Below are 23,810 nucleotides of genomic sequence, written 5' to 3' on the forward strand. Positions count from 1 at the left end.
ACTATGCAGGGAGAAATGACCCTGTGGAAACTGATACGTTTCCGCAAGTTGAGCCTCAATGGAACTGGACTTTGCCATCGCTAAACCCCAGCGGGCCTGTTCAGATGAGAAACTAAGTCACGGTTAGGCCGCTAACTCTTTTGCAGCAAATGGTCAGTGAGTGTGTTTAAACCATGGTTATGTAGCCACCATGGTTAGGAATGGTTGACACAGAACGCTAAGCCATAACATTTAACTCAAAATGCGGAAACACCGTGGCTTAGCATGGCGTCGGAACAGGGTCACCGCCTCCAAAGACGAACACTGGACTGACCTAGAGTGCCTGGCGCACCCTACAATTCATGTGCGCTGGCCAATGTGGCCACGGGCTTTATGAAAGCCCATCTTCCTTTTTCCTTACCTCGGTGGAAAGAAGTTTCTGCCACTCAGGCTTCAGGTAGTACACGACTCCTCTCCAAGCCCCGGGAAGGGTCGCGCCCCGTATTAAAAGGATGAAGAGGATGACATACGGGAAGGTGGCGGTCACCCACACAACCTGTTTGGAGACGACATTAAGACGCCATTGGCTGAGGATTTGACTGAGGAAAGCCACAAATGATAAGGATGAGAACAACAGTGCTTTGAACAAGTGACAGTTTGGCCACGTTGAACGATGGCGTCTCAGTCCCCCAGGCCTTGCGGGGGCAACTCTTCCCCCTCCCAATATGAGCCACCTACTTTTTATAATCTCGGGGAGAGGCCTCGCTTATGGTGTCCTGTGTTGGCTGGGACATGGGCCAACCCTTGGTTTGAATAGAGCGGGTGCATTTTAATTGTTTGATTGCGTGTTTGTTTGTTTTTTAAAAAAGTATTTTCTGCTCTTTATGGGCCCTGTTCATCCACATAGGTTCATTGCCCCCATGGACTGTAGACTCACATGTGTAAAGAAAACCAAAACAGGCAGCCCTGTGGGCTGTATAAGAATGCCACACCCCACATTGGATTTATTAGGCCAATTCAAAGGCAACCAAAACTGTGCAAGCTTTTGAGACCTCCAGATCTCTTCATCAGGCAACTTGTTACAAAAACCATCTCAAAGCCTGTCTGTGAGTCTACAGATGGGGGCTCTCAAACAACTAGCTCCATTGCCTGCTGTCCCATACATGGGAGCCATGTGGAAAAGCCAGAATTGTTGCTGGGTATTAGCCCAGATCATGAGAGGCTACAAGCTCAGACAATTACGGAGCACCAATGGAATGACGTGCTGCGAGCAAACCGCTCTGCACTCCGAAATTGGCTGTTCTCGGGAAGACGCTCATGGCCACCCTTCGTGGGTTTTCATAACAAAGGCGGCTTTCGTTTTGTGTTGCCGGCCACCTGACACAATTTTCAGCATCCCTCCTCCTCCTCCTCCTGCATTTGGCTGTGCTCTTCACCTTTCCAGATGTTTTGACCCCTTTCCAGATGCTGAAGTACACGATGGTGAAGATAAACAGCAAACAGAGCGTGAGCTGCCAGCTGATCCCTCCGAGGTCATCCAGCCCATTGGCTCTCTGCACTTGGAGAACATGGCGACTGAAACGGGGAGGAAAAGGACGTTGTGTGATTATGCAAGACGAGGACTTGCGCTTGTAGCACTCTGGCAGAGGGAGGCGGCTGTCTCAGTACGATTGTGTCCTGATTCAGGGGGGCAGACTGGCAGGTATTTATTTATATTTATTTATTTATTACATTTATATACCGCCCCAGAGCCAAAGCTCTCTAGGCAGTTTACATCCTTGGTCTGTTTTTATTGTCTGGATTTTCTGTGTCAGGCAATCGGACAAGCGCTGTCTAAGAAACAACTGACAACCCTAGAGGGGGCTGGATGTGATGCAGAAAAACACCCCTTCCCAAACTAAGCCGCCAATTCATCCTTACACCCCAAAGGGGTGACTTTTAAGTTCTGTACAAGTAAGACGTGCCTGTTCCTCTCCGTGTGTTTCTGCATGAGTCACAAACTCCTGGGCATGCCTCTGAATTGAAAGGGTTAAACCCAGAGCAGAGACTCGCACAGAGATTCAATGGGCAGCCCCCGCTGGGAGCAGATAATCCTGCCGCGTCGGGAGTGACGGATCACCCAGTGCAGATTACATCCTGCACCAGCAGAGGTTGGCTGGAAGAAGGCAAGAACAGAGTTCTTTAGGGTGGATTCCTGCGCTGAGCAGGGGGTTGGACTCGATGGCCTTATAGGCCCCTTCCAACTCTACTATTCTAGGCTTCTATGAGTTACAGCAGGTAACCCTCCCTTCCTTTTTTCTCCCCCCCCTTTTTAAATTTTTTATTAACCAAACTTCCAAACAATATAATATAAAATAGTACCCCATAATACATAATAATACATACTAAACAAATTAATAAACATATATTTTTAACTTAATTCTGTTTAATCTAATCATTGGTTAACATTAACGTGCTCTGGAGGCAGCCTCACGCGTCCAGACACCTAGTCAGGAAAAGCTGCAGAAAAGCTCCACAGGCCAACAGAAGTGGAGAGAAAGAGTCCCCTGAGACTGGAAAGTGGACCCAGGTGCGAGAGCTATGAAAAGTGACGCTGGGAATCATCTTAAACCTATAAATCCACAGGGCAGTCCTAAAATCGCTTGCAAAGAAAGCAGAAGGCCCGAACGATCCCTCTGCCCTGCTCTAGGTCTCCTTCCCCACGCTGTCTTTTCCGGCAGGGCTGTCTCTCCACTTACACGCACTTACGTATAAAATTCTTCTGCCGGGGAGGTGGAGTTGCTGGTCCAGGTGACGTTCTTGCTGGAGAAGTAGTTGGTGCAGTTGTCGGTGTTCCAGGAGTTCTTGCAGCTGGTCCAGGGAAGCTCATCCGTGAAGGAGGAGATGAGGTAGTATAAGGCCCACGCCATGATGGTGTTGTAGTACGAGGCAACGTAAAACGCGATGATGCAGATGGCGAAGCCGATCCCTGGGCAGATGGGGAAGACAGTGAGAAGCCCTGGCACTCTGATCCAGGCCCTGCAGAGGCTCCTATGCACACACAGAGCTCTGGCACAAACTAAATGAAAACGAGGATTAGCACTACCTCTCGGTCCCATTTATGCATATTTTGGGAACTGTGTCCATAGTACAAGTGAACTAATTAAGGCGGGAGGGGATCCATCTCAGGGGGCAAGACACAGTGGTGGGTTGAGAGGTCGGAGCTCCATCTGTGCACAGAAGCCTCCCCAAACCACAGGAAGTTGCCGGCTCGGAGCACCAGGTGCCTGCAGGGAGTAGGGGAAATTTTGTTCGGTTGCGTTTTTGAATTGGATTTACTGGACTCAATCCGTGGCCAAGTCTGTACATTTCTGAGACGGAGGAGTACTTTGTGGTTTAATTTTTTGTGAGCTGCCCAGAGAGCTTCGGCTATTGGGCAGTATAAAAATGAAATAAAGAAATAAATGTGACTCATGGACCGAGAAAATGGCATCCAACAGTGTGCGTAGATTTGAAAAATGCACACGAACACGCTGTAATCATCGGGAGACTTTCATACATTTCAATGATACACACAACTGGGGAAATGTGCATAACACTAGAACCTAAAGGGGTCATCCCTTGAAGTTGAAAGGTGGGAGATTCAGGACAGATCGAAGGAAGGACTTCTTCACACAGCGAAAAGTTAAACTATGGAATTTGCTTCTACAAGATGTGGTGATGGACACCCATTTAGATGGCTTTAAAAAGGGGTTAGAGGAATTCCTGGAGGAGAAGGCGATCAATAGCCATTAGGCCTTGATGGTTGTGTTCTACCTCCAGGATCAGAGGCAGTAAGCCCATGTACACCAGTTGCTGGGGAACATGGGTGGGAGGGTGCTATTGCACTCCAGCCCTGCTTGAGGCTCCTGGTTGGCCCCTGTGTGAACAGAGTCCTGGACAAGATGGACCCTTGGTCTGGTCCAGCAGGGCTCCTTTGTTCTTATATATGAAAATATACATGCATTTTCATGTGAAAAACAAAACAAAGGTTGCAATCTGACATAGATATGAATCAGGACAAACTTCAGAACTTGTAGGGTTTTTGTACACACTTCCCTAGGCACCTGCAGTGTTGATTGGAACCCAGAACCCGCTACAAGCCGTGAGAATGAAGACTTAACCATGCTTTATTATCCAGTACCTTTGAATATGGGGCAGATTTTCCTCCATATCGAGATGCATCCGTTTCGGTGGTACTGCCCCAGTGCCAGCTCCATGTAGAAGAGGGGGATACCTCCGAAGATAGCCATGATTGTGTACGGGATGAGGAAAGCTCCTGAGCCAAGAGAAGCAACATGAAAAGCAGATCAGACAGATGTTAGATGGTCATGAACTGCAGCTCTGAAAGAGCAGTGAGGGAGGACAGATGCCATTGGAAACTAGATGGTCATACAGTCCTTCTGGGGGGCAGCACTGACCCCCAGGCCCTCAGGCCTTCCTCAGGCAGCAAACAAGCCCGATAAGGACGAGGCACAGGCTACTTCCTCAGGGGTAGGACAGTGAGGGCTTTATTCAGGGCCTTCCTGGCCAGAGGACACAGCCCTGCCATCAACATCTGACTCCCTTGCTAGCCAATTCTCCCTAGCCTTGCAGAAATCTCAGGCTACAAAACCAGGTGAGGGCCCTTCAACAGTCCAGTCTTCCCCATGACAGGTCTCACCAACCTACATAAGGCTTCAGCCAGCTTCATCTCTCTGCTGAGACAACATCTTCCTATTGTCCTAGCAGGAGAGCGCTCCAGCCAGCAGGATGCACAGGGAGCTATCCAAGGTGCCACTTTCTTCCTGCTTTGATCTTGCTACCAACTTCACCCGAATGCAGCCTGGCCCACCCCTGCTTTAAAAGGCGAGAGGCGTGACTCACCCCCTCCATTTTGGTAACAGACGTACGGGAAGCGCCACACGTTGCCCAGGTCCACTGCGTAGCCAATGACAGAGAGGAGGAAATCCACTTTCTTGCTCCACGTCTCTCTCTCTCCCAGCTCCCGCCGCGGTGGCTGAGCTTCCCCTGCACACAGGACCGAGGCCGTGGTGGTCACGTCGGTTGGGGGAGCCAAGGGGGGCCCCTCGCTGCCTCCCGCCACGTTGCTGGGACTCGGGCTCTGAGCTCCCGAAAACCCATTGGAGATGGGGCTCGTTGTTGCCGCTTTGTCCTCCTGGCCGCGTGGGGTTTTATTCCCGCCCTCCACCAGCTGCAACGTGGGCCGGGTGTCCTTGAGCAGGAGTCCGTTCTTCACGCAGTCACCGCCTTCTTTACAGTCGGGGGCCTCCTTCCGAGACGTGAGAGGCCGGGTTTCATCGCTGGCGGCTGGCGGCTCCATTCCAACAGTTAAAAGACGGGGCTCCTGTCCATCTGCAAGTGGACGCTGTCTGGACCCTGCCTTCCTGCCGCCGGTTTCTTCGCGGGTCTCCCAGCGTCCGTCGGCAGCTCAGCTCCGGGATGTTGCGTTATTCTCCGGGAAACGGGCAACTTAACTTTTTGATTGTGGAGAAAAAATAAATTCAGATTATCATTATTACTATTATTACTACAGCTCCGTCAGTGTTCTGTAGCACATTAATTTATTTACGTAAACTATTTATATACCACTTATTACCCTAAGATCTCTAAGTGGTTTACATATGAAACACATTAAATGCAGTATCAAAACAACATAAATACATTAAAAACATGACAGAAGCAGTAAAATGGAGCCATGCATCAGAGAAAGATGGAGTAAACCAATGCCTCTTTAAGAGGTATCTAAATCTTGCCACAGTTTCTGCCTCTCCGATCACACATGGGAGAGCGTTTCAAGGGACAGGTGCCACCACCGAAAAGGCCCACTTAGGTGCTGTTACTTGGCGACACGCCTCCTCAGTGGGAGCCCCTCAGAAGATCTCAGGGGTCACTTTGGTGTGTATAGGGGAAGACGGTATGCTTGCCTACAGGAGGACAGGTCCCTGCCCCAAGGAGATCATCCTAAGCTTCAACATAGAGGAAGGAGAGGAGAGAGGGAGCTGAACAGGGAAGCATTTACGGAGCTTAGAAACAACAAAGGTAGCCATGCTGGTTTCATGAGAAGAAGAAAAATTCACCACTGGGTAATAAGCTTATTGCAGGGGTGGGGACAGTGTGGCCCTCCAAATGCTGTCAGACTACCAATTCCCATCAGCCCGAGACAGCACAGGCAATAATGAGGGATGATGCCAACCATATCTAGAAGTCTCTGTGTTGCCCACCCTTGAATTATTCAGGCCACACATGCAAAAGTTTAGGCGCTGGTACTGATGCTGCTGCTAGAACTATTTTATTTAGTATTATAGTGTTAGCTGTCTGTTTACAAATGCGTAGCACATATATGTAGACCCTTTTAGCTGTTCAGGTGTTTTAATCAGTTTGCATGACTCACCTCCTCAGATGCTGTAAGCGAAACCCGAGAATATGGGCCTGAAGAGACAATGAAACAGGTAAGATCGTTCTAAAGGAATTGAAATCAGGGCCTCGCTTGGAATGTGAGATTGCGGAACAACAGATATTTGATTGCGGCCATTAAGGACTCAATAGAGACTATGCCTTCTTTGTGCATTATACAGAGTTTCATGGTGCAATCCAGTGCATCCGTAGGATTGCACCTTCAGAGCACTTTGTGGTTTGTAACTGTCACTTTAAGAGAATGGAACTGATCTAACAGCCTTTTCAAATTCGAAACCTCCACTTCAAGCACCTGATGAAGTGGGCTGAAACCCGTGGAAGCTCGTGCAAATTTATTAAATGCATCTGAACAACAAAAACAGTTAGTCTGTACATGTGCAGCACTTGATCCTTGTATTTAATTTAGGTTATTCCTGTAACTTTTACTAGCTGAGTCCCAAGTGTTCAAAGAGCTGCACAAGGAGAAATAACTTAAAACAGAGGATTTGGTCATTTATATGGGTTTTAATCCATCAGCCAATGCAAGGCCAGCCTGCTTTTAAAAATTAACAACTATTCTTATTATTCTTTATTATTAGTGTTATTTATTAATATTAGTGGTGGTGTTGGGAAAGTGCCCTCTCTGAGGCAAAGAGTTGCTACGGTAGTTGTTAACGAAAAGTTGCGAAGTCGGAATATCTGGGCTGGAGCATTCCTAGATAACCAAAAAGCAAGTTAATGTTCTCTTAAAGAACAGTGAGTACCTATCTCTTTGTGTTGATGCTTGCCAAAAGAACATGCCATGTATTCTCTTTTCCAGCTAGAAATTTCCTGTTAGGTGGTGTCTACGATTGCAGCACCAAAGAAGATAGTGTATAAAACCTAGCTACCTCCCTTGCGAGGTAGGCACATGCTTTATTTATTTATTTATTTATTTTATTACATTTATATACCGCCCCACAGCCGAAGCTCTCTAGGCGGTTCACAACAAATTGCGGCGGTTTGCAGCTATTAGCTCCTTGTGTCTCTTATTCTGCAGAATAAACGCTGTTTGACCCATACTTCATCTCCTCTCCTCCTTGTGTGCTGTATTGGACTTGGCACACCAGGGAACCAGCTATTTTTGCAACAGTGGCTTTTCTAGGTGAACATGACAGGCTTTGCCAAGTCATGCTGTCTTTTACTGATTCAGGCATTTCCTATCTAGCCTGTTTTAAGAATGACTGCTGTCTGGATGTTGGTGTCTTTATTTTATCATCATCATCATCATCATCATCATCATCATCATCACAGTCCACAAATTGATAAACCTACATTGCCATGGAGGGGGAGGGAGAAGGAGTCTTCATGTACATGCCTACTCATAAATTAATCCCATCATTATAAATGGGGGCACATGTAAGGAATTGCAGCCTAAAATGAGATTCGCAGCAATTCTCCCCCCAAAACCCAAACTGCAGCCCGTTCCCATCTCCTCTCCACCCTGGGGTCTCATCAGTCTGGCAAACGGCTCCGTTTCTCTATTTGATTTCCTAGCAGTTTCCAGTTACAAGTTTGGCACCCACTACAAAGCGCCCGGCAAAGAGTTGGGCCTCCAGTGATCGCTACAGAGGAAGACTCCACCGCTGTCCTCTTCCTCACCCACGCTAAAAAGAGAACCTAATTGGCAGAGGTTATTCTTCGGGTCTTTCCTGTCTTTGTCACCTGCCTGCTTGGCAAGCAGGATTGGACCCCGCTCGGAGCTCTAGGGCATGCCCAACGGAGCCCTCTGGAACGGGGCTGTTATTTGTAATAACTTCTCCCTTCTGTTTAAGACTGGGCAGGCCCTGGCATCTCCGGGGAAGTTGGCCCAAAAGGGAAACAGCTCCCCTCTGATGCTGGACGTGTGCCGGTGCAGCTGGAGAAAGGATACTGCTTTAAACGGGTGGGAAGCTTAACTTCTCCTGGGTCAGACCAGTGGGCCTCAGATGCCGGGGAGCACAGCAGAGAGCGACTGTCTGGTTACCATCCTACAGAGCGCGAAGAATCCTACGTCAGTCTTTTGCTTAATGCCACCATGACAAATTCTTCCTTTCGGGAATCAAACCGATTTCACCTGAGTGCTCTCCATCTCTCCATTCTAAAAGGTTGAAATTATCATTTATTTATCGATGCACATGGCGCTGTACAGCAAAACAACAAATCCCTGTTGTACAGGCTTCCGTTCAATTAAAATCACAAATAAAACCAAACAGAAGGGATGCAGCAAAAAACGGGCAGGAAACAGTACAAAAATAAATCGCCAACAGGGTGTGTGTGTGTGTGTGTGTGTGTGTGTGTGTGGACTCGATGGCCTTGTAGGCCCCTTTCAACTCTACTATTCCATGATTCTGTGATCAAGGAATAAACTCTGAACTCCTATTATTTTCTCTCTCAAGGCTAAGCAAGAGCTCTGAGCTACAACACGCTGCTGTTTTTTGTGTATTTTTGCCCTGCCCTCCTTTGCATTTTCACTCACCATTGGAATGTGGGCCCCTAAAAGCTTCTAAATAGGATTCAGCCCTTGGACTGAGCACGTTTTTGCACCCCCTGACATGAGAGCTTTGATTCTGTCGAAGAGACGGCAAAGTCCCATTTTAAGCTTCAGCCAGTCGCTTGCGCCTTATTTAAAAACACACACATACGCACGTTTAAAAAAGTGATTTTCGGAATGCAGTCAGCAACACGCTGGAAGAGTTTTGCACCCGTGGAGCTAAATTAGTGAATGAATTAAGTTCTAAAGCTGCTGCCTTAAATCGTGTCTGGAAAGCCTCAGGGGAGCAGCATAGGCTTGGTGAACGCTCCTCATGGCATGACTAGGAGGCCTTTGCTTGTAAAAGACAAACCTGTTTCTCAATCTATGCAAACTTTAAGTGCCGCTGTGTTGCAGGTGTGGGGAACCACAGGCTTGGGGGCGGGAGGTCAGGTACGGCCCACATGGGGGGTGAGGTCCAGTGTTCCACAGAAGGCCACCCCCCCCTCACACACCCCTGACCACGGATAGCCCGGCAGTTTCCCAGGCTCTGTGCAGTTTCCCCCCAAATTCTAAAAGCCTGAAATGCCTCTAAGGCTTTAGTGTGTGGCAGGAAGCGTCTTAAAGGGCAATATGCTGGCATTCTTGGCTCTGCCCCTTTTTGTGTTCAGCCCCGCCCACCTCCGGAAGGCTAAACTCTCGGAAACTGAATTCAACTCTCAGGCTAAAAGGGGCTTGGGCGAGAGGGTTGCATTTAGACTGGGAAGACCTGGATTTGAATCCCCGTTCAGCTGTGAAACTTGCTGAGCGACTTCAGACCCAGCCCCTCTTTTCTCGCCCTTATCCACGTTGCAGGGTTGTTGTCCACGGGAGCTTCATCAGAGTGCTGGAATACCAGCATCTCCCAACTTCAGGGGGCTGTGAGGAAGAGGAGAGGGGGGAAACCAAGAACACCTGGTCGTACCTGCTGCTTCCTGAAATTCCGGGGCACCCAGTCATTGAGATGCAAAGAAGGCACCTGTCGTGTCCCTGAGAGCTGCTTTCCCCAGGCAGAGAGAGCAAAATCTCATGCGGCAAGAGGCATGTGGCAATTGTCAAACCTTTGTTAATCATCAACTCGGCACAGAACCGTCTCCCCAGATCCTGGGAGAATAAATGCGGGCGAGCGGCAAAGGAACCGCTTCCAGCTTTACTAAAGCGGCTTATATGATCCTTCTCTCTGTTTTACCCTCGCAACAACCCTGCAAGGTAGGCTAGGCTGAGACCTACCCTGACTGGCCCAAAGTCCCCCAGAGAGCTTCACGGCCAAATGGGGGCGAGACTCTGGAACTTCCAAGTCCCAGTCTGACACCCTAACTGCTACACCACAGTGCCACTCAGTTTGGACTTTTGCACATTTGGGGATCTTTGGAGCTCGCTTGCTTGACAGCCGGAGTAGCAATGGGACGTTGACCCAACCCTTGAGCTAGGCCTGCTTTTGCAATTGAGATGGGATGCTTCAGTGCGAGTTGCGCGCACGGACAGGCAGCCCAGCCCAGGCGCTCGGTACACGTCCGAGTAGGCCGAAAGAATGGTAGAGAATGAGTCGCCGGGTGCAGATGCCCCGTGACGACGGAGTGTCCCATAATCTCCCAACAGCAACGGCTGACAATTTCTGCTATGCTTCTGATCACACCGTGCTCCTGTTCTGAACCCCGTCTGCCCCAGGCCTCATCCTTTTTTAATAAAATAAGTAACCTATTCTGTCATAAGTAACTTTGGAATTGCTGATGGGATTCACTCGCTACCTCAAGAGTTGGTGATGCTACCAGCTTAGACAGGTTTTTTTTTACAAAATGGGTGAGACGGCTACTAGCCGCAGTAGCAAAATAAAGCTTCCAAAGAATCATAGAATAGTAGAGTTGGAAGGGGCCTACAAGGCCATCGAGTCCAACCCCCTGCTCAATGCAGGAATCCACCCTAAAGCATCCCTGGCAGATGGCTGTCCAGCTGCCTCTTGAGGGCCTCTAGTGTGGGAGAGCCCATCACCTCCCTAAGTAACTGATGCCGAGCGTGTTCAGAGGAGGGCAACCAGGATGATCAGGGGTCTGGAAACAAAGCCCTATGAAGAGAGACTGAAAGAACTGGGCATGTTGAGCCTGGAGAAGAGAAGATTGAGGGGAGACATGAGAGCACTCTTCAAATACTTAAAAGGTTGTCACACAGAGGAGGGCCAGGATCTCTTCTCGATCCTCCCAGAGTGCAGGACACGGAATAACGGGCTCAAGTTAAAGGAAGCCAGATTCCAGCTGGACAGCAGGAAAAACTTCCTGACTGTTAGAGCAGTACGACAATGGAACCAGTGACCTAGGGAGGTGGTGGGCTCTCCCACACTAGAGGCCTTCAAGAGGCAGCTGGACAACCATCTGTCAGGGATGCTTTAGGGTGGATTCCTGCCTTGAGCAGGGGGTTGGACTCGATGGCCTTGTAGGCCCCTTCCAACTCTGCTATTCTATTATTCTAGTGTATCCCAAAACGCCCGTGCTAAAATCTCAAGACCGTCTTCCCCTCCAGATATTTTTATTTTATTTAATAAGCACTGAGCGTTGAAATGTACTTTCTTGATGATGAGCTTCATGGGATGCATGTTTCAGGATGGGCACCACCACCCCAACACACACCCCAACGGAAACTCCACACACACACACACACACCTGGCAGTGAGCTCTGACACATCTGGAGAGCACCTGCTTGAGAGAAAGGCTTTTTTAGGCAACGGCGCCAGGACAGATACAACGCTCCATCTGGTGAACAAAATCTGGTTTTCGTGGCACTGTTGGGGCCGCCGGTGCGCATCGGCATGCCTTTGCTCTCCAGCTGGGGCCACTTAAAGGCCAGCTTGTGTCGGCCTCAACGGGAGGTCACCGAAGTGATTGACAGCATGGAGGCGGCTCTTGGACCATGGGGGTTCCCACTAAATCCTCTGTCTCACGCAGGTCGGGCTTTTCTTGCGCCATCCGCGGCACATCGTTCATCAGTTCCCCGGCACTTTTCAGCCAACAGTACCGGGGATAAAGAGTTTATTACTATCTATTTTTGTTCTGAGCCGTTGCAAAGGTCAGTCTTACGCAAACACGGGGGCGGGACGGCTCTCCTCAACACAGCTGGAAAGAACAGCACCGGCGCTAATAAAAACCAAACACCCTGGAAAGCACTCCGGGCTCCGGGGACGGCTGCCGCCTTACAAGAACAGCTTAACCCTTGGCAAGAGTGGGAGGGTCCCGGGATGCCCCCCTGCTTGGCGCAAAGGATGCCCAGGGAAGAGGGGGCTTTTCTGGAACCCAAAAGGAGCCCCCCATCCAGGGCAGTGGTTAGAGTATTGGACTGGGATCCAGGTTCAAGTCCACACTCGGCCATGAAGTTCACTGGGTGACTTTGTGCCAGTCACCCACTCAGCCTAACCGACCTCACAGGGTTGTGGTGAGGATAAAAAGGGAGCGGAGGAGGACCAGCGGAGGCGGGTGACTCCAATGTCAGTGGGGTGGTGAATCCGCTCTGGGTTTCAGTTCGGAACCGGCCAGAGCGCTAAAGGAGTTATCCAAGGTGTGAAGTGGCACCAGCAGCCTCCACCTCGAAGGTCTGTGTACACCACTTGAGTTTCTCGGAGGAAAAGGCATGAGATAAATGCAACGTATTATTAATTATTATTACGGTTCTATAACATCCAAGAGCCAAACCTCTCTGGACAGTTTACAAATAGATAAATAAACCAGAGGCACCATCCTTCTAGCAAGTGAGACCACTGACCCATCTGGCTTCTTCTTCAATGACTGGCAAAGGATCTGTAAGGTTTCAGCCAGGGTCTTTCCCCACCTTACCTGGAGCAGCCAGGGATTGAATCCAGGCTACTGCTGAGTTTCTAGTCCTCATGATCCCGAATAAAGATTTGACTTAAAGAGGAACATAGGGAGCAGGCCTACCTAATTCAGTATTGTTTACACTGACTGGCAGCTTCTCTCCAGGACTTCAGGTAGAGCTTTTCCCCGGCCTTATCTGGAGAAGCTGAAGTTTGAACCCGGGACGTTCTTTAGATGAAGCAGGGCTCGAACTGCTTGGCTGCAGCCCTTCTCTGTAGCTGCAGTGATATGGGACTGGATTCTCAAATACAGGAAGCCTCTTGGATGGTGGCAAATGACCATAGAGAAAGGTGCCAGGGCTCAAAAAAGCCAGCCTTGAAAACAGAGACTCGGGAAACTCTGGGCATGGAGGAACTGGTTGTGTGAACAGAAAAAGGCCTGCGTTGTGCTCGGGGGCCCTGCGCTTCTGTCATTCCCTCGCTCAAACCACTAGCAACACATCCCGATGTCTAAACTAGCCTTCCCAAATCCTCCAGATGACTTGGACTACAACTTCCAGAATCCCTCTGCCAGTGCTGGGAGCTCTCCATCCCATCTGGAGGGGACCAGGGTCAGGGAAGGCAGCTCCAAACCAAGAGTTTTCTGCAGGATAGATCCTGCATGGGTCGAACTCGGGCCCAGTGAACGTTGTTCCCACCCGCAACCTCTGGTGCCTGAAATTTCACAGAGTGTTGCCCCCACCTCCTGTTTTTTCAAGCTCAGCTCTGCAAGCTTTGACCGGGCAGTTGCAAAAGCAGTGCGTTACAGACACCAAATTCCAATGGCTGTTTAAGCCAAACCTGTTCTTTCCCCCACCTGAAACTCCCAAAGGGAGGGAACTTGAAAATGAAACAGAGGCCAAAATGCCGGGGCATGCAGGGCTGTGGGTCTCAACCACGTTTTCCTTAAATTGATCTGTAACGTGAATAGGAACCCTCTGCGTCCAGTGAGAAGGCATGTTCAGTTTCTCTTCCGCGTTAACAACCATCACGAGGAAGAGGGATTAGAGAGACTCCTTTTCGTTTTTCTTTTGGATCCCTTGCATCGGAATGGCTCCAGGGGAATCCGCAGTTGTGCAGGCATGAGCAGGGGATTGCTCAAAGTGATTTATTTGCAAAAGCAAACTTTCCTGCTGGAGGCAGATTGACTGGAGGTGGACAAGGGGCCCTGGGCCCCATTTTCTCTGCCCCCTGGTGGCCAAATAACAAGTTTTTATCAGTTAACAGCCAGCACATCTGGAGGGCCCCAGGTTGGGGAAGGCTGGAATAAATGGGGCGCAGTAAGCAACCGGCACATACATGCCCGGCCTTTTCAAGCCTATCGCCGGAGCCATCAGGGCTAGAAACTTGAGGGATTCGTTTAACCATTCTCCAAAAGCTGAATTGTAGAGTGGGACTGAAGACACAATGATAAACTCTAACATCTGTATCTCTGTTCTGTACAATGGTAGCTCGCTTTTGCAAGGCCTTGCCAACTGGGTCACAAATTGGGTTTTCCTCCAAGGTCTTCCCCTCTCTCTTTGGATTTTCTGTATAACGCACCTGTCGTACATCAACACACATAGCTGCGCGTTGTGCTATGCTGCAGGGCACGCACCCGTACCACTTGCTGGAACGTCCCCATTGCTAGATGGTGTGAGTTTGGCTGCATGTGAAGAGGGCTCAGTGGGCATCTCAAAAATACTTTTCTGGGCCCTGAATCACAGCCGGGGGGGGGGGGCTGGGGGCGGGCAGGCAGGGCAACCCTCCAAGAACATCCCTGAAGTTTGGGGACCATAGAGAAGAGGGGAAAGGATAGCTTCAGCTCAGAAGCTGAGGTCCCAGGTTTGATTCAGCAAGTTATGGGACCTCCCATGAAACAGAGAAGGATTTGTTCCAGGGCTATCCCAAACTTTTACGACCCAAGGGATGGATTCAGACAGACGCCTCCATCTTTTACCGAGCAAACCCCACAAGCGGGGTTTTGCTCACGCTCCAAATCTCTCCGTCTCATGCAAACGCCCTCCACGGTTTTCCTCCCACTTATTTATTTATTTATTTATTTATGACATTTCCATACCGCCCAATAGCCGGAGCTCTCTGGGCGGTTCACAAAAATTAAAACCATTCAAAGTATAAAACAACAGTATAAAACCATCATATAAAACACAATATAAAAGCTCTTCCTCATCCTGACTTCTACAAAGGGTTGCTAACCACGCACCGCCCCTCCTGTCTTTTCTACAGAGGGCAGGTCCTGCACCTACTCACCGAGTTCCTGCTGCTGCCCTTGGGAAGAATTGTGCATTTCTCCTGACCATTCCCCCCACCCTACATTTCAAGCACCCTGGTGTAGGTGCTCTTTCATTTCATTTCATTTCATTTTGTGTTACAAGCCAGTGGTTATTTCTACCTTGTTTATTAACATGTCTCAGGGCAGCTTCTAGCTTTCTGGGTTAGAACAAAAATGGCAAAGGTCACCTTTAAAGTTCCCTTTGGCTCAGAAGCCATAAATCTGAAAAAACACAAGACTTTCCATTTCCCAAAATGATGCTTTTGATGTGTCTGTGTTTATTATTGCCATCCTCCCTTCTCTATTACAGACAGCGTTCTTGGCTAATGGGGGAAATTCCAGAGTCATCAGGGCAAAGACCTTTTCAATCTATTTCTCCTACTCCAGCTGTGCCCCCTGCATGATGGAGACCAGCTCTTGGCGACGTCTGAGGCCCCATCACAAGAAAAAAACCAGGATGCTCTGAGACGGTCTGGGAAATGGTTGTTTGTGAAGCAGGAACGTATTATGAACCGTCGCTCCCGAGGGGACATCAGCGCAGACTTCTCCAGACGGAATGACCCCCTAAGTTAAACGGTACACTAGATAGAAGGCCGGGTAGCAGCTCCTTCCAACTAGGTACTTTCCAGTTGTGTGGGACTACAGCCTCTATCATCCTCTGCCAGCATGGCCAACGTTAAGTGGGGGCAGAGGCTGTTCCTTTGATTCAAGAAGCTGCTGCTTTGATCTTTAAAAACCTATCTGGGAACTCGGTGAAGGCATACCCGAACTCCCGCGTCCCACAGAATTCTTTCAGCAGAGAGCTGTGAATTTCAAAAGAAACCTGAGTCCTGCTAAGCACCAGGTTGGGAAAAAAAAAACTGGTACAGGAGAGAATATACAGCCGGACATCATCTCCGCTATTCTTCTGCATTGCTATTCCAACATCCTCTCTCTCTCTCCCCACACACCCCACTGCTGTTTCATTCAAAGGGCACAGAGGTTTTGCCGAAGCAAAAGCAAGCTAGCCCGGAAAGGGCACTTTGGGCCAGTTGTCCCTAAACCTAATAAATCACAGTCCCTGCCTGTACTTCGGAATTCCGGCTTTTCAGCCGATACCGAAGGAAAGAGGGAGAATTCGAATCCTCCGAGGATGTCAAGCAGGAAATTACATTTAAATTCACTCACTGGGTTTCCAAAGTCCTAAACACAAGGCAAAATCAAAATGATGGGACATACTGGTTTCTTGATTAACACCTGTCCCGAGAGTAGATTATAACAACCAATGGCAAAAGCACACAGTGGTTCTTTGTTACCAGAGTTCTCTCGCAATCTAAAGTTTAGAAGCTCCGTGGGACAAGGGGTCTTCTCTGAACTGTGCTTTTGAAAGCACTGCATGCATTAATGGCAATGCATAAAATCAGAATAATAATCCAGAGACATTTCTGTCTGTACATACACACACACACACACACACACACAGAGATTTAGCTTCCCAAACCTTTTCCGTATGCCCTTGGAAGTCCAACACACACCTGTCATTCTCATTTCATAGCACATCTCCACTTTCAAAGTCACTAATGCGTTGTGTTACGTTTCATTTCAATCCAGCCCCAAATGAGCACCAATGGTTTTGTTTTCTTAAGTTAGAAAATGTAGTCAGGATATGTTTAGGCAGAAAACCCCGTCTGCTTGCAGTACAGACCAAGCCACTCTCAGCTGTTCAGGTGACAGAGCAGTCCTGAAAATGCAAGGCAGTTTGACGACAATAACGTGTGCAGGTCCTGCATTTTCTCTGCCCAGCCATGGTGGAAATAAAAGGGAGTGTGTATGTCTGTGTACACAGACACGCATGCACACACTCACGTGCAACTTCTTTACGCTTTGTAGAAGCCCATTTCTTTTCATGTGCTTTCAGGCTCAAAGTGCAGCTAAGTAAATTGCTGCAACCTGTCACTGAAAATGGTTGAAACGCGCTCCAGCTTCCCATCCCATAACTGAAGAAGCTAGTGTGTGCTGACAGGGGGGCAACCCACAAAAGGAGGCAGGAATACACTCTTAACCATTCAAAGCAAAACTTTTTTAAAAAAAATTCCAAGACATCCTTACTTTCTTTCTTCCCTTGGAGTTGTTGGGAGAATTTCTGCCCCCTTGTTTTGTGCAGAATTTGTTTAACCGAAGAAGCCTTTGCAGAGATCTTTATATACATGCAGACTTGTGCACTACAGTCGGGGTCTCGGATTGTGCAATCAAGGTTGTGAGAGGTGAGCAAAAGCGCCCGTGTCTTCCTCGAAGGGCACAGGATAAACCCACGGGCGATCTCGGTCTCTTTGACAGCCCGCAGGACAACTTCGACGCATTAGTAAATCATCATCATCATAATAAAAAACTTAAAAGCAAGTACCTGGAGTTCCAACTGTTCCGGCAGTGGCTCACCCGCGTCTGTCTCACCAAAACACCTACATTTGTTTCGGAGGCTGTGACCCCCCGTGCATCAGGGGGAGGCGTTTTGTATACGCTACTCACATGGTCAGATTCCCAGATAATGTGCTGCCAAAGAGCTCTTTAAGACTATTTTACGTCACTTTCTTTCTTCTTCTTCTTCTCCTTTCTCTCTCTCTCTCTCACTCAAGTCAAATAAACTTTATGCTTTGCCAGGACTGCAGCTCCAAACTCTCCTCCTAGAGGTGGGAGATTACATTGAACAGCGACTACATTGAACAGCGACCAGTTCACAAGGGCTGAGAGAGAAGAGGAGGAACGCGGGGGTGGGTGGGGGGTGGGGGAGTGGGGGAGGACAGCAGGAATATGAGCCCCTCTGGAAACAGGGTGGTTTGGATTGCAGCTATAAAGGGATGGAGGCAGGGAAGTTGGGCTGGAGGACTGGAGGGGGAAGTCTTGGAAGATGGGGATGAGGGGGGCGCGTTGGTGCACACTACAAAAAGAGCAAAAAGCTTTAGCACAAGGAAAAAGGCAATTTGGGGGGAACACAGAAATGATGGTGGAGGGGAAGGGCCTTTTGTTATGAAGCTCCGGATAAAAAAAGCCCCCCCCCCCCCCCCAGGACTGATGCGGCTGCTTTTAATACGCAACGCTCATTCTGGAGAGACTCGTCCATCTAACATGTGCTTACGGTTATCTCAGACAAGATCTGAAATTAGGATCTCTGGAGCGCTGTGAACCACTTCCTAGTCATACGGGGTTCGCCCCTTTCGATGGCCGTGTGTCACATTTCAGTTGCGAAGCGCACAGCTGCCCTTTCGACCGCCATCCCAGGGCTTTGCAACGGCTTCGACAGGCCTGTTAGAATGACAGCGACAGAATTGTTTGCCAAACTGGGTAGAAAAATAAAGAAAGAAAAATGTAATAACACCCTGAGCGGGGGAAGTTTTGCATATTAAATTCACTTAAATCGTTGCACGGTTGCGACCGCAGGACTGAAGTGGAGTTTGCTTCACTTCAGCAAGTGAAGTGAGGGGGTGGTTTAAATTGGGGTTGAGGGCTTTTAATGGTTTGAGGGTGAGGGTTTTAAATGGAATTGTCTTAATGTGGGTTGAGGGTTTTAATGGAATTGTTTAACATGTTATTGTAAAGCGCCTCGATGCCAGAAACGGTGAGGCGGTGCTATAAAAATGCTTTAAATAATAATAAATAATAAATAATTGCTTCTGCATCTGCTGCTCTCTGGGTGGTCTTTTGGGAGACCCCCCTCCCCCTGCCTGGGCTGTGGGGCCTGGAACCTTGGCCCCAAAGTAACACAGCTGCGCATCCAAACACTCCCAGCTCCCTTTTGAGGGATGATACGGAGGGAATGAGGATGATGAGCACACACTTCGCATGCAGAAGGTTAAGGGAGGGCCGCTGGCCGGGTGGATGCAGCAGGTGCCAGGGTCAATCCCAGGCATCTCCAGGTAGGGCTGGGAAAATTCCCGGAAAGCCAGTGCTGCCAGCCAGTGTCAGCAGTACTTTTCTCAATGGACCCAGGGTCTGAATCAGTACAAGTTAGTGTCCTCTATTCCTATTTAAATCAACCCTTTCGTCAGAGCCATGAGGACTAGAAACTAATGTCTAGGGGAGGACTGTAGCTTAGCAGTAAAGCCCCAGTTTTGCAAGGACCCAGATCCAATCCCCAGCAGCAGCTCCAGGTAGAGCAGGAAGGACTCCTGCCTGAAACTGTCTATTATTATTATTATTATTATTATTATTATTATTATTATTATTATATTTATATAGCACCATCAAGAGCTGCTGCTGCCAGTCCGTGTTGACAATACTGGGCTAGATAGACCCAGGGTCTGACTCGGTATGAAGTGACTTCCTAGGTTCCTGGGTTCAATCCGCAGCATCTCCAGTGAAAAAAGGATCTGGTCGTCAGGCGATGAGGAGGGAGCCTGCGTGGCCGGAGACCCCGAAGAAGCGCTGCAAGTCAAGATAGAACATATTTGGGTCAAGGGACCGATAGCTTGAACTGGTAAAGGGCTGCTTCCGATGTTCCCTATGATACTGTTAGGGGTCGGCCCATAGCACAGAAAAAGGCCCTTCTTCGCATGCAGCAGCTCGCAGGTTTTGTTGTACTGATTCATGTTGTTTCGTTGGTACCCCTTTGAAACAAAACAGGAAAGGAAAAAGAAAGTAGGAGAGATGTCCCAAAAGGGGTGCCCAGCTGGGAGGAAGGGGAGTGCGCATTATTAGGATACCCAGATATTTTAGGCTCGATGTAGAGCGTCATTCCCGGATACGGTTTGCAGATTCGCTTGGGAGTTATTTAAGCTAACACATAAAAGTTTCAGATCTGCACGCAGATCAACGTGAGGCCGTTACGATGTTGAACCTCAATATATTGCAACTGCTGTGAACTGTCATTTGGCTCCTTGCGCAACGGCTGCGTTTCGCTAGTTTAAGAAGTTGTAATGCTTTCCCGAGGCTTGTGCAGTTTGAAAGTCAATCAAAATAATATTTTTTAAAAATTGTCAGGAGCAACCTTTCTTCAGGGGATTTTGGCCACACCACGTAACAGGGTGAACTGAATGGGGATAAATGGGCCTTTTTTCCTCCCTCCGATGTTTCCTTTTTACTAGCTCCCCACCCCCACCCCCACCCCCACCCCCACCCAAAAAGGTACAGACTGAGAGGCGTTACCGCCACCTGAAGGTTAGCTGTGGCACTGCAGAGCTAGCTGAACAGGTTGATGGGTGCCAGGCTTAAATGGGTGCTGGGGGTGGGGGAGATGGACGTCCCCTACCTCACGGGAAGAGGCATTTATTTATTGACTACACGATCGGAGCTGTGGACAGGGCAAGTTCAGTTGATTTGCAAACAGCAAGAAAATGGCCGTATACCTCTTAATGTCACTTGCTGGCAAACGTGTGGGTGCAATTAATCGCCCTCCTGTCGTATGTGAGGGGTTCTTGTGGGCAGCTGGTTGTCTTCTGAGAGGACGGGATGCTAGACAGGATGGACCCTCGGTCTGATCCAGCAGGGCTCTTCTTACGTTATTTTAGACATGATAATCAGGAGTGGAACCTCCATAGGACAGATTCAGCGTTCTTTTGTGCCAGATACAATCCCCCTATCGCCTTCTGCACTGGAAAAATAGACCCGTCTCTACGCAAAAGAAGAAATGGACACAAATCAGGAATAACAACGTTCAGAAACTAGGGGAGGAACATGTCACTCCCATCAGGACACACTGCTACTGACCTTAAAGTGGCCATTTTTGAACAAAGGAATTTCCAAGACAGATATCAAACGGGAAGTGGCAGATGTCCAATTCACACAGAGGTTCGACTCTCTTTCCTGTGGTTCGAATAAGGACAAAGGTTTCTTTTCTTGTTTTAATCACACTACATACGTCCATTGGCCCACCGTTGTTATCTTCCAACAACGTTGTGTGAATGGCACCTGTACTTTGGGGTGGGGGGTTGTATTTCCTTTCCTTCTGACAACACAGTTTACATTTCTGCCCACTGCTGGCATGTGCATATAAATCTGCCAATTCGCAGTTAGCATTTTATGTGCATCTGCAAACGTTTATGGCAGACTAAAACAGTCTTTCAGGTGCCCCAAGCCTTTTTGCTGTTGATTTTCTGTAGCAGACTCACACGGCTGTCCCTGTGTGTCGGAGGCAGGACACTGGGCTAGCTGAAGCTGTTTTGGCTTAATCCAGGCAGCGTCCTTATGGTCTAAGGCGGCAGAGAAGCATGTTTTGGAAAACAGGAGAAAATCCCCCCCCCCCTTGCAGCAGGCTCTCAATCTGCCAGAGATTACTTACGCTGGCAACCCGCACGGATGCTGTGGGGATCAGCGCCTTGGGTGGACTCGCTTGCAAGGATGCTTGGAGGCCCGGCATGTTTGACCTGTGAGTGTCAGGAAATAGTTGTTCAGTGCTAAGAGATAACAATAATAATCAATGGGGCAGGAGAGGAAAGGGGGGGACGGACTTCTGATCTTAAAACACATTTTGCAAAGGAACCAAGCAGAGACAAACGTAATTCACTTTGACTGAGTTGCCTCCTTCGTTCAGAACCCGATGCACAGGTGGGTGTTTTTGCTTCTTGCGCAATTTGGACTTTGTGAGCTTGGACAAAAGTGGCACCAGGGTGCAGCCTGGGTAAGCGAGGGCGGGACAAGCGTTCCCAGCGGCTACTTATACTCAAAAATTCAAGCCTGCCCAATGCTCCACATTATAGTGTGTTTTGGCCCACACAATTCTGTGCGTGTTCCGGTGTCGAATTCGGCACGAGGGATATCTCTGAGAGTTTTACAGGCAAGTTGCTAGCCTTAAAGGAGGCTCTATATAAAACACAGAGATGAATTGATGTGCTAGAGCAAAGATCCATTAATTTCAATGTCCTTTTCCTATCAGCCACCAGCTGGGTGCCTCAAGGAAGCCCATGAGCAGGTAGGAAGGTGTGTCGGCCAACTCTCCCTCTTTGTGAACGTTTGCATCATGATGAATCCCAACACTTGGTGCCAAAAATGTTGCTCTCCTCCTGATCCCCTCTGCCATCGAAGCCACGCTTGGGGGAGGGGGACACGAGAGAGGGCCTTTTTGGTGGCTGCTCCCAAGTTCTCCCAAGTCTCCTTTCCGCCAACAAGCAGAGACGTTTTTATTCAGGCAGGCTCTTGGGAATTAAATTGGTTGGGTTTATTTTAATGGGTTGGTGCAGTTTGTTTCTTTCGTGTTTGTAATTTATTTTCCCTTATGTTCTGTTTTAATAAAGATTTTGTTTCAGATCTGGATTTTATCTCTGATAAGATGTATGAGTGTCATGGGGGTGGGGGGGAAGCAGGTACATCGTGGATTGCTCCAGTTGCACCAAGGGTACGCAAGGCCATTCCATCAGCCCTGCTGAAAATCAGTTGACTTCCCCTCCTCTTCCCTCCTCATCCCTTTTTCTTTGCGTGTCGTGTCTTTATATATTGGAAGTCTGCAGGCAGGGACTGTCATCATAATCATAACAACCACCAAAATGCATCCACACCAACATCCAGAAAGCAGTCAGACTCAAAACGTATTTCTGAGTCAGGAAAGGACTGCATGACACGGCAAAACCCTTAATGTCCGTTTAGAAATACTGCTTCGAGCGAGAAAAGAGAGATGATAACAACATCTTGGGCCCCGTTTCTTCTGGGGACGGAGAGAAAATTCATACATCTTATCAGAGACAAAGGCCCATTTCCCCTCCACGCAAGCTTTCTATGTGGGCTGAAGGGGAAAAGATAAGCAATGGAAAAGTCAATTGTTTTAAAAAACCCTCCAGACTCGCTTCCCCCCCCTCTGCTTTGTCAGACTCCGTCATCGTCTGCGCTGGCACGGACGCAATCGCTGGTTTGTTTCATAAACTGGAATCGTAACTCACTTTGACGGGTGACGCCTCTTAAGCGAAACAACCAGCTTGATAGAGTGGGTGAAATCTAAAACAAATGTGGGAAGTGAAGGGGTTTATCAGCCTTTGGGGAGACCCCCCCCCCAATGTTTTCATACAGCTATATTACAACTTTAACCCTAAAGTGCTTTGGTTTCACCCTGGACGCCTCCAGATGAAGGCCCCAAATCACGTTTGGCTCCGCGGGGCATCCCTCGGTCACTTCCATCAAGCGGCTTCTCCACCTTTCGCACAAAACAGGAGCGGCCGAGCGCATCTCAGCACAGGCTCGACCTGCCAAGTCGAGAGTTTGCAAGATGTTATTTCACATCCTGCAAAGTGGCCTCCTGAACCTTTTATCGTTTTTGTAATGCCACTCCCCGCCCCTGGTTCTCAGCAGGCACCATCCCAATCCGGCAGCATCCTCTGGAATTTCCCCACAGCTCCAGGTGCCACAAGGCGAATGGACGCCCACGCCACAGCACCTAGATCCCCAATGCATCTCAAACTCTTCCTGGGGGGCGGGGAATTACTCAACAGTTAAAAAGTAAGAAAAACAACACCAAACTGATTAACCGTCGAGGTTGCTCTGATGTAGAAATACGTCAAACACGTGAAGGCATTTCAAGTGTCCCTGTCTTTAAAATAACAGCTGCAGTGCTGAGGATCAGGGGTGCAGGGCAGCAGTGGGGAAACCGAGGCCAGGGGATTACCCAGAGGGCTCTGCCACCTTAATCCCAACCGTTTGCTGGTTTTGCGGCTTCCCTCATTCTAAAAGGTTAAGAGTTTGTGACTGGCAGGAAGAGCGCTAAGTTAAAATATGCTCATATTTCCCCCTACACTTTGGTTTCAGCCCCCCACCCCGGAGTTTCTCTGAAATGAAACCCAGCCCTCGTTGCGGGATTTCCTACCTCCCCCGCCCCCGTCTAAGCA

At 48.9% G+C, this 23,810-nt stretch overlaps 1 protein-coding gene across 2 annotated transcripts in view; it reads right to left on the reverse strand.

Annotated features, from left to right (window-relative positions):
• SLC6A4 (solute carrier family 6 member 4) overlaps positions 1-17,651 on the reverse strand; it is a 33,504-nt gene extending 15,853 nt beyond the window's left edge. The window contains exons 1-6 of one of the 2 annotated variants that reach the window (XM_063146557.1): positions 17,414-17,651; positions 4,864-5,474; positions 4,142-4,276; positions 2,728-2,947; positions 1,416-1,554; positions 401-535 (exon numbers count right to left, since the gene is read on the reverse strand). In XM_063146557.1, the coding sequence (XP_063002627.1) occupies positions 401-535; positions 1,416-1,554; positions 2,728-2,947; positions 4,142-4,276; positions 4,864-5,320 (1,086 nt within the window). In that variant the 5' untranslated portion in view covers positions 5,321-5,474; positions 17,414-17,651. Of the gene's footprint in view, positions 1-400; positions 536-1,415; positions 1,555-2,727; positions 2,948-4,141; positions 4,277-4,863; positions 5,475-6,391; positions 6,436-17,413 lie in introns of those variants that run through there. The other variant, XM_063146558.1, reaches the window with a different exon arrangement.
• Between the last annotated feature and the right edge of the window lie 6,159 nt (positions 17,652-23,810).

The sequence above is a fragment of the Elgaria multicarinata genome, chromosome 22 (assembly GCF_023053635.1).
Source record: "Elgaria multicarinata webbii isolate HBS135686 ecotype San Diego chromosome 22, rElgMul1.1.pri, whole genome shotgun sequence".
Taxonomy (NCBI): domain Eukaryota; kingdom Metazoa; phylum Chordata; class Lepidosauria; order Squamata; family Anguidae; genus Elgaria; species Elgaria multicarinata.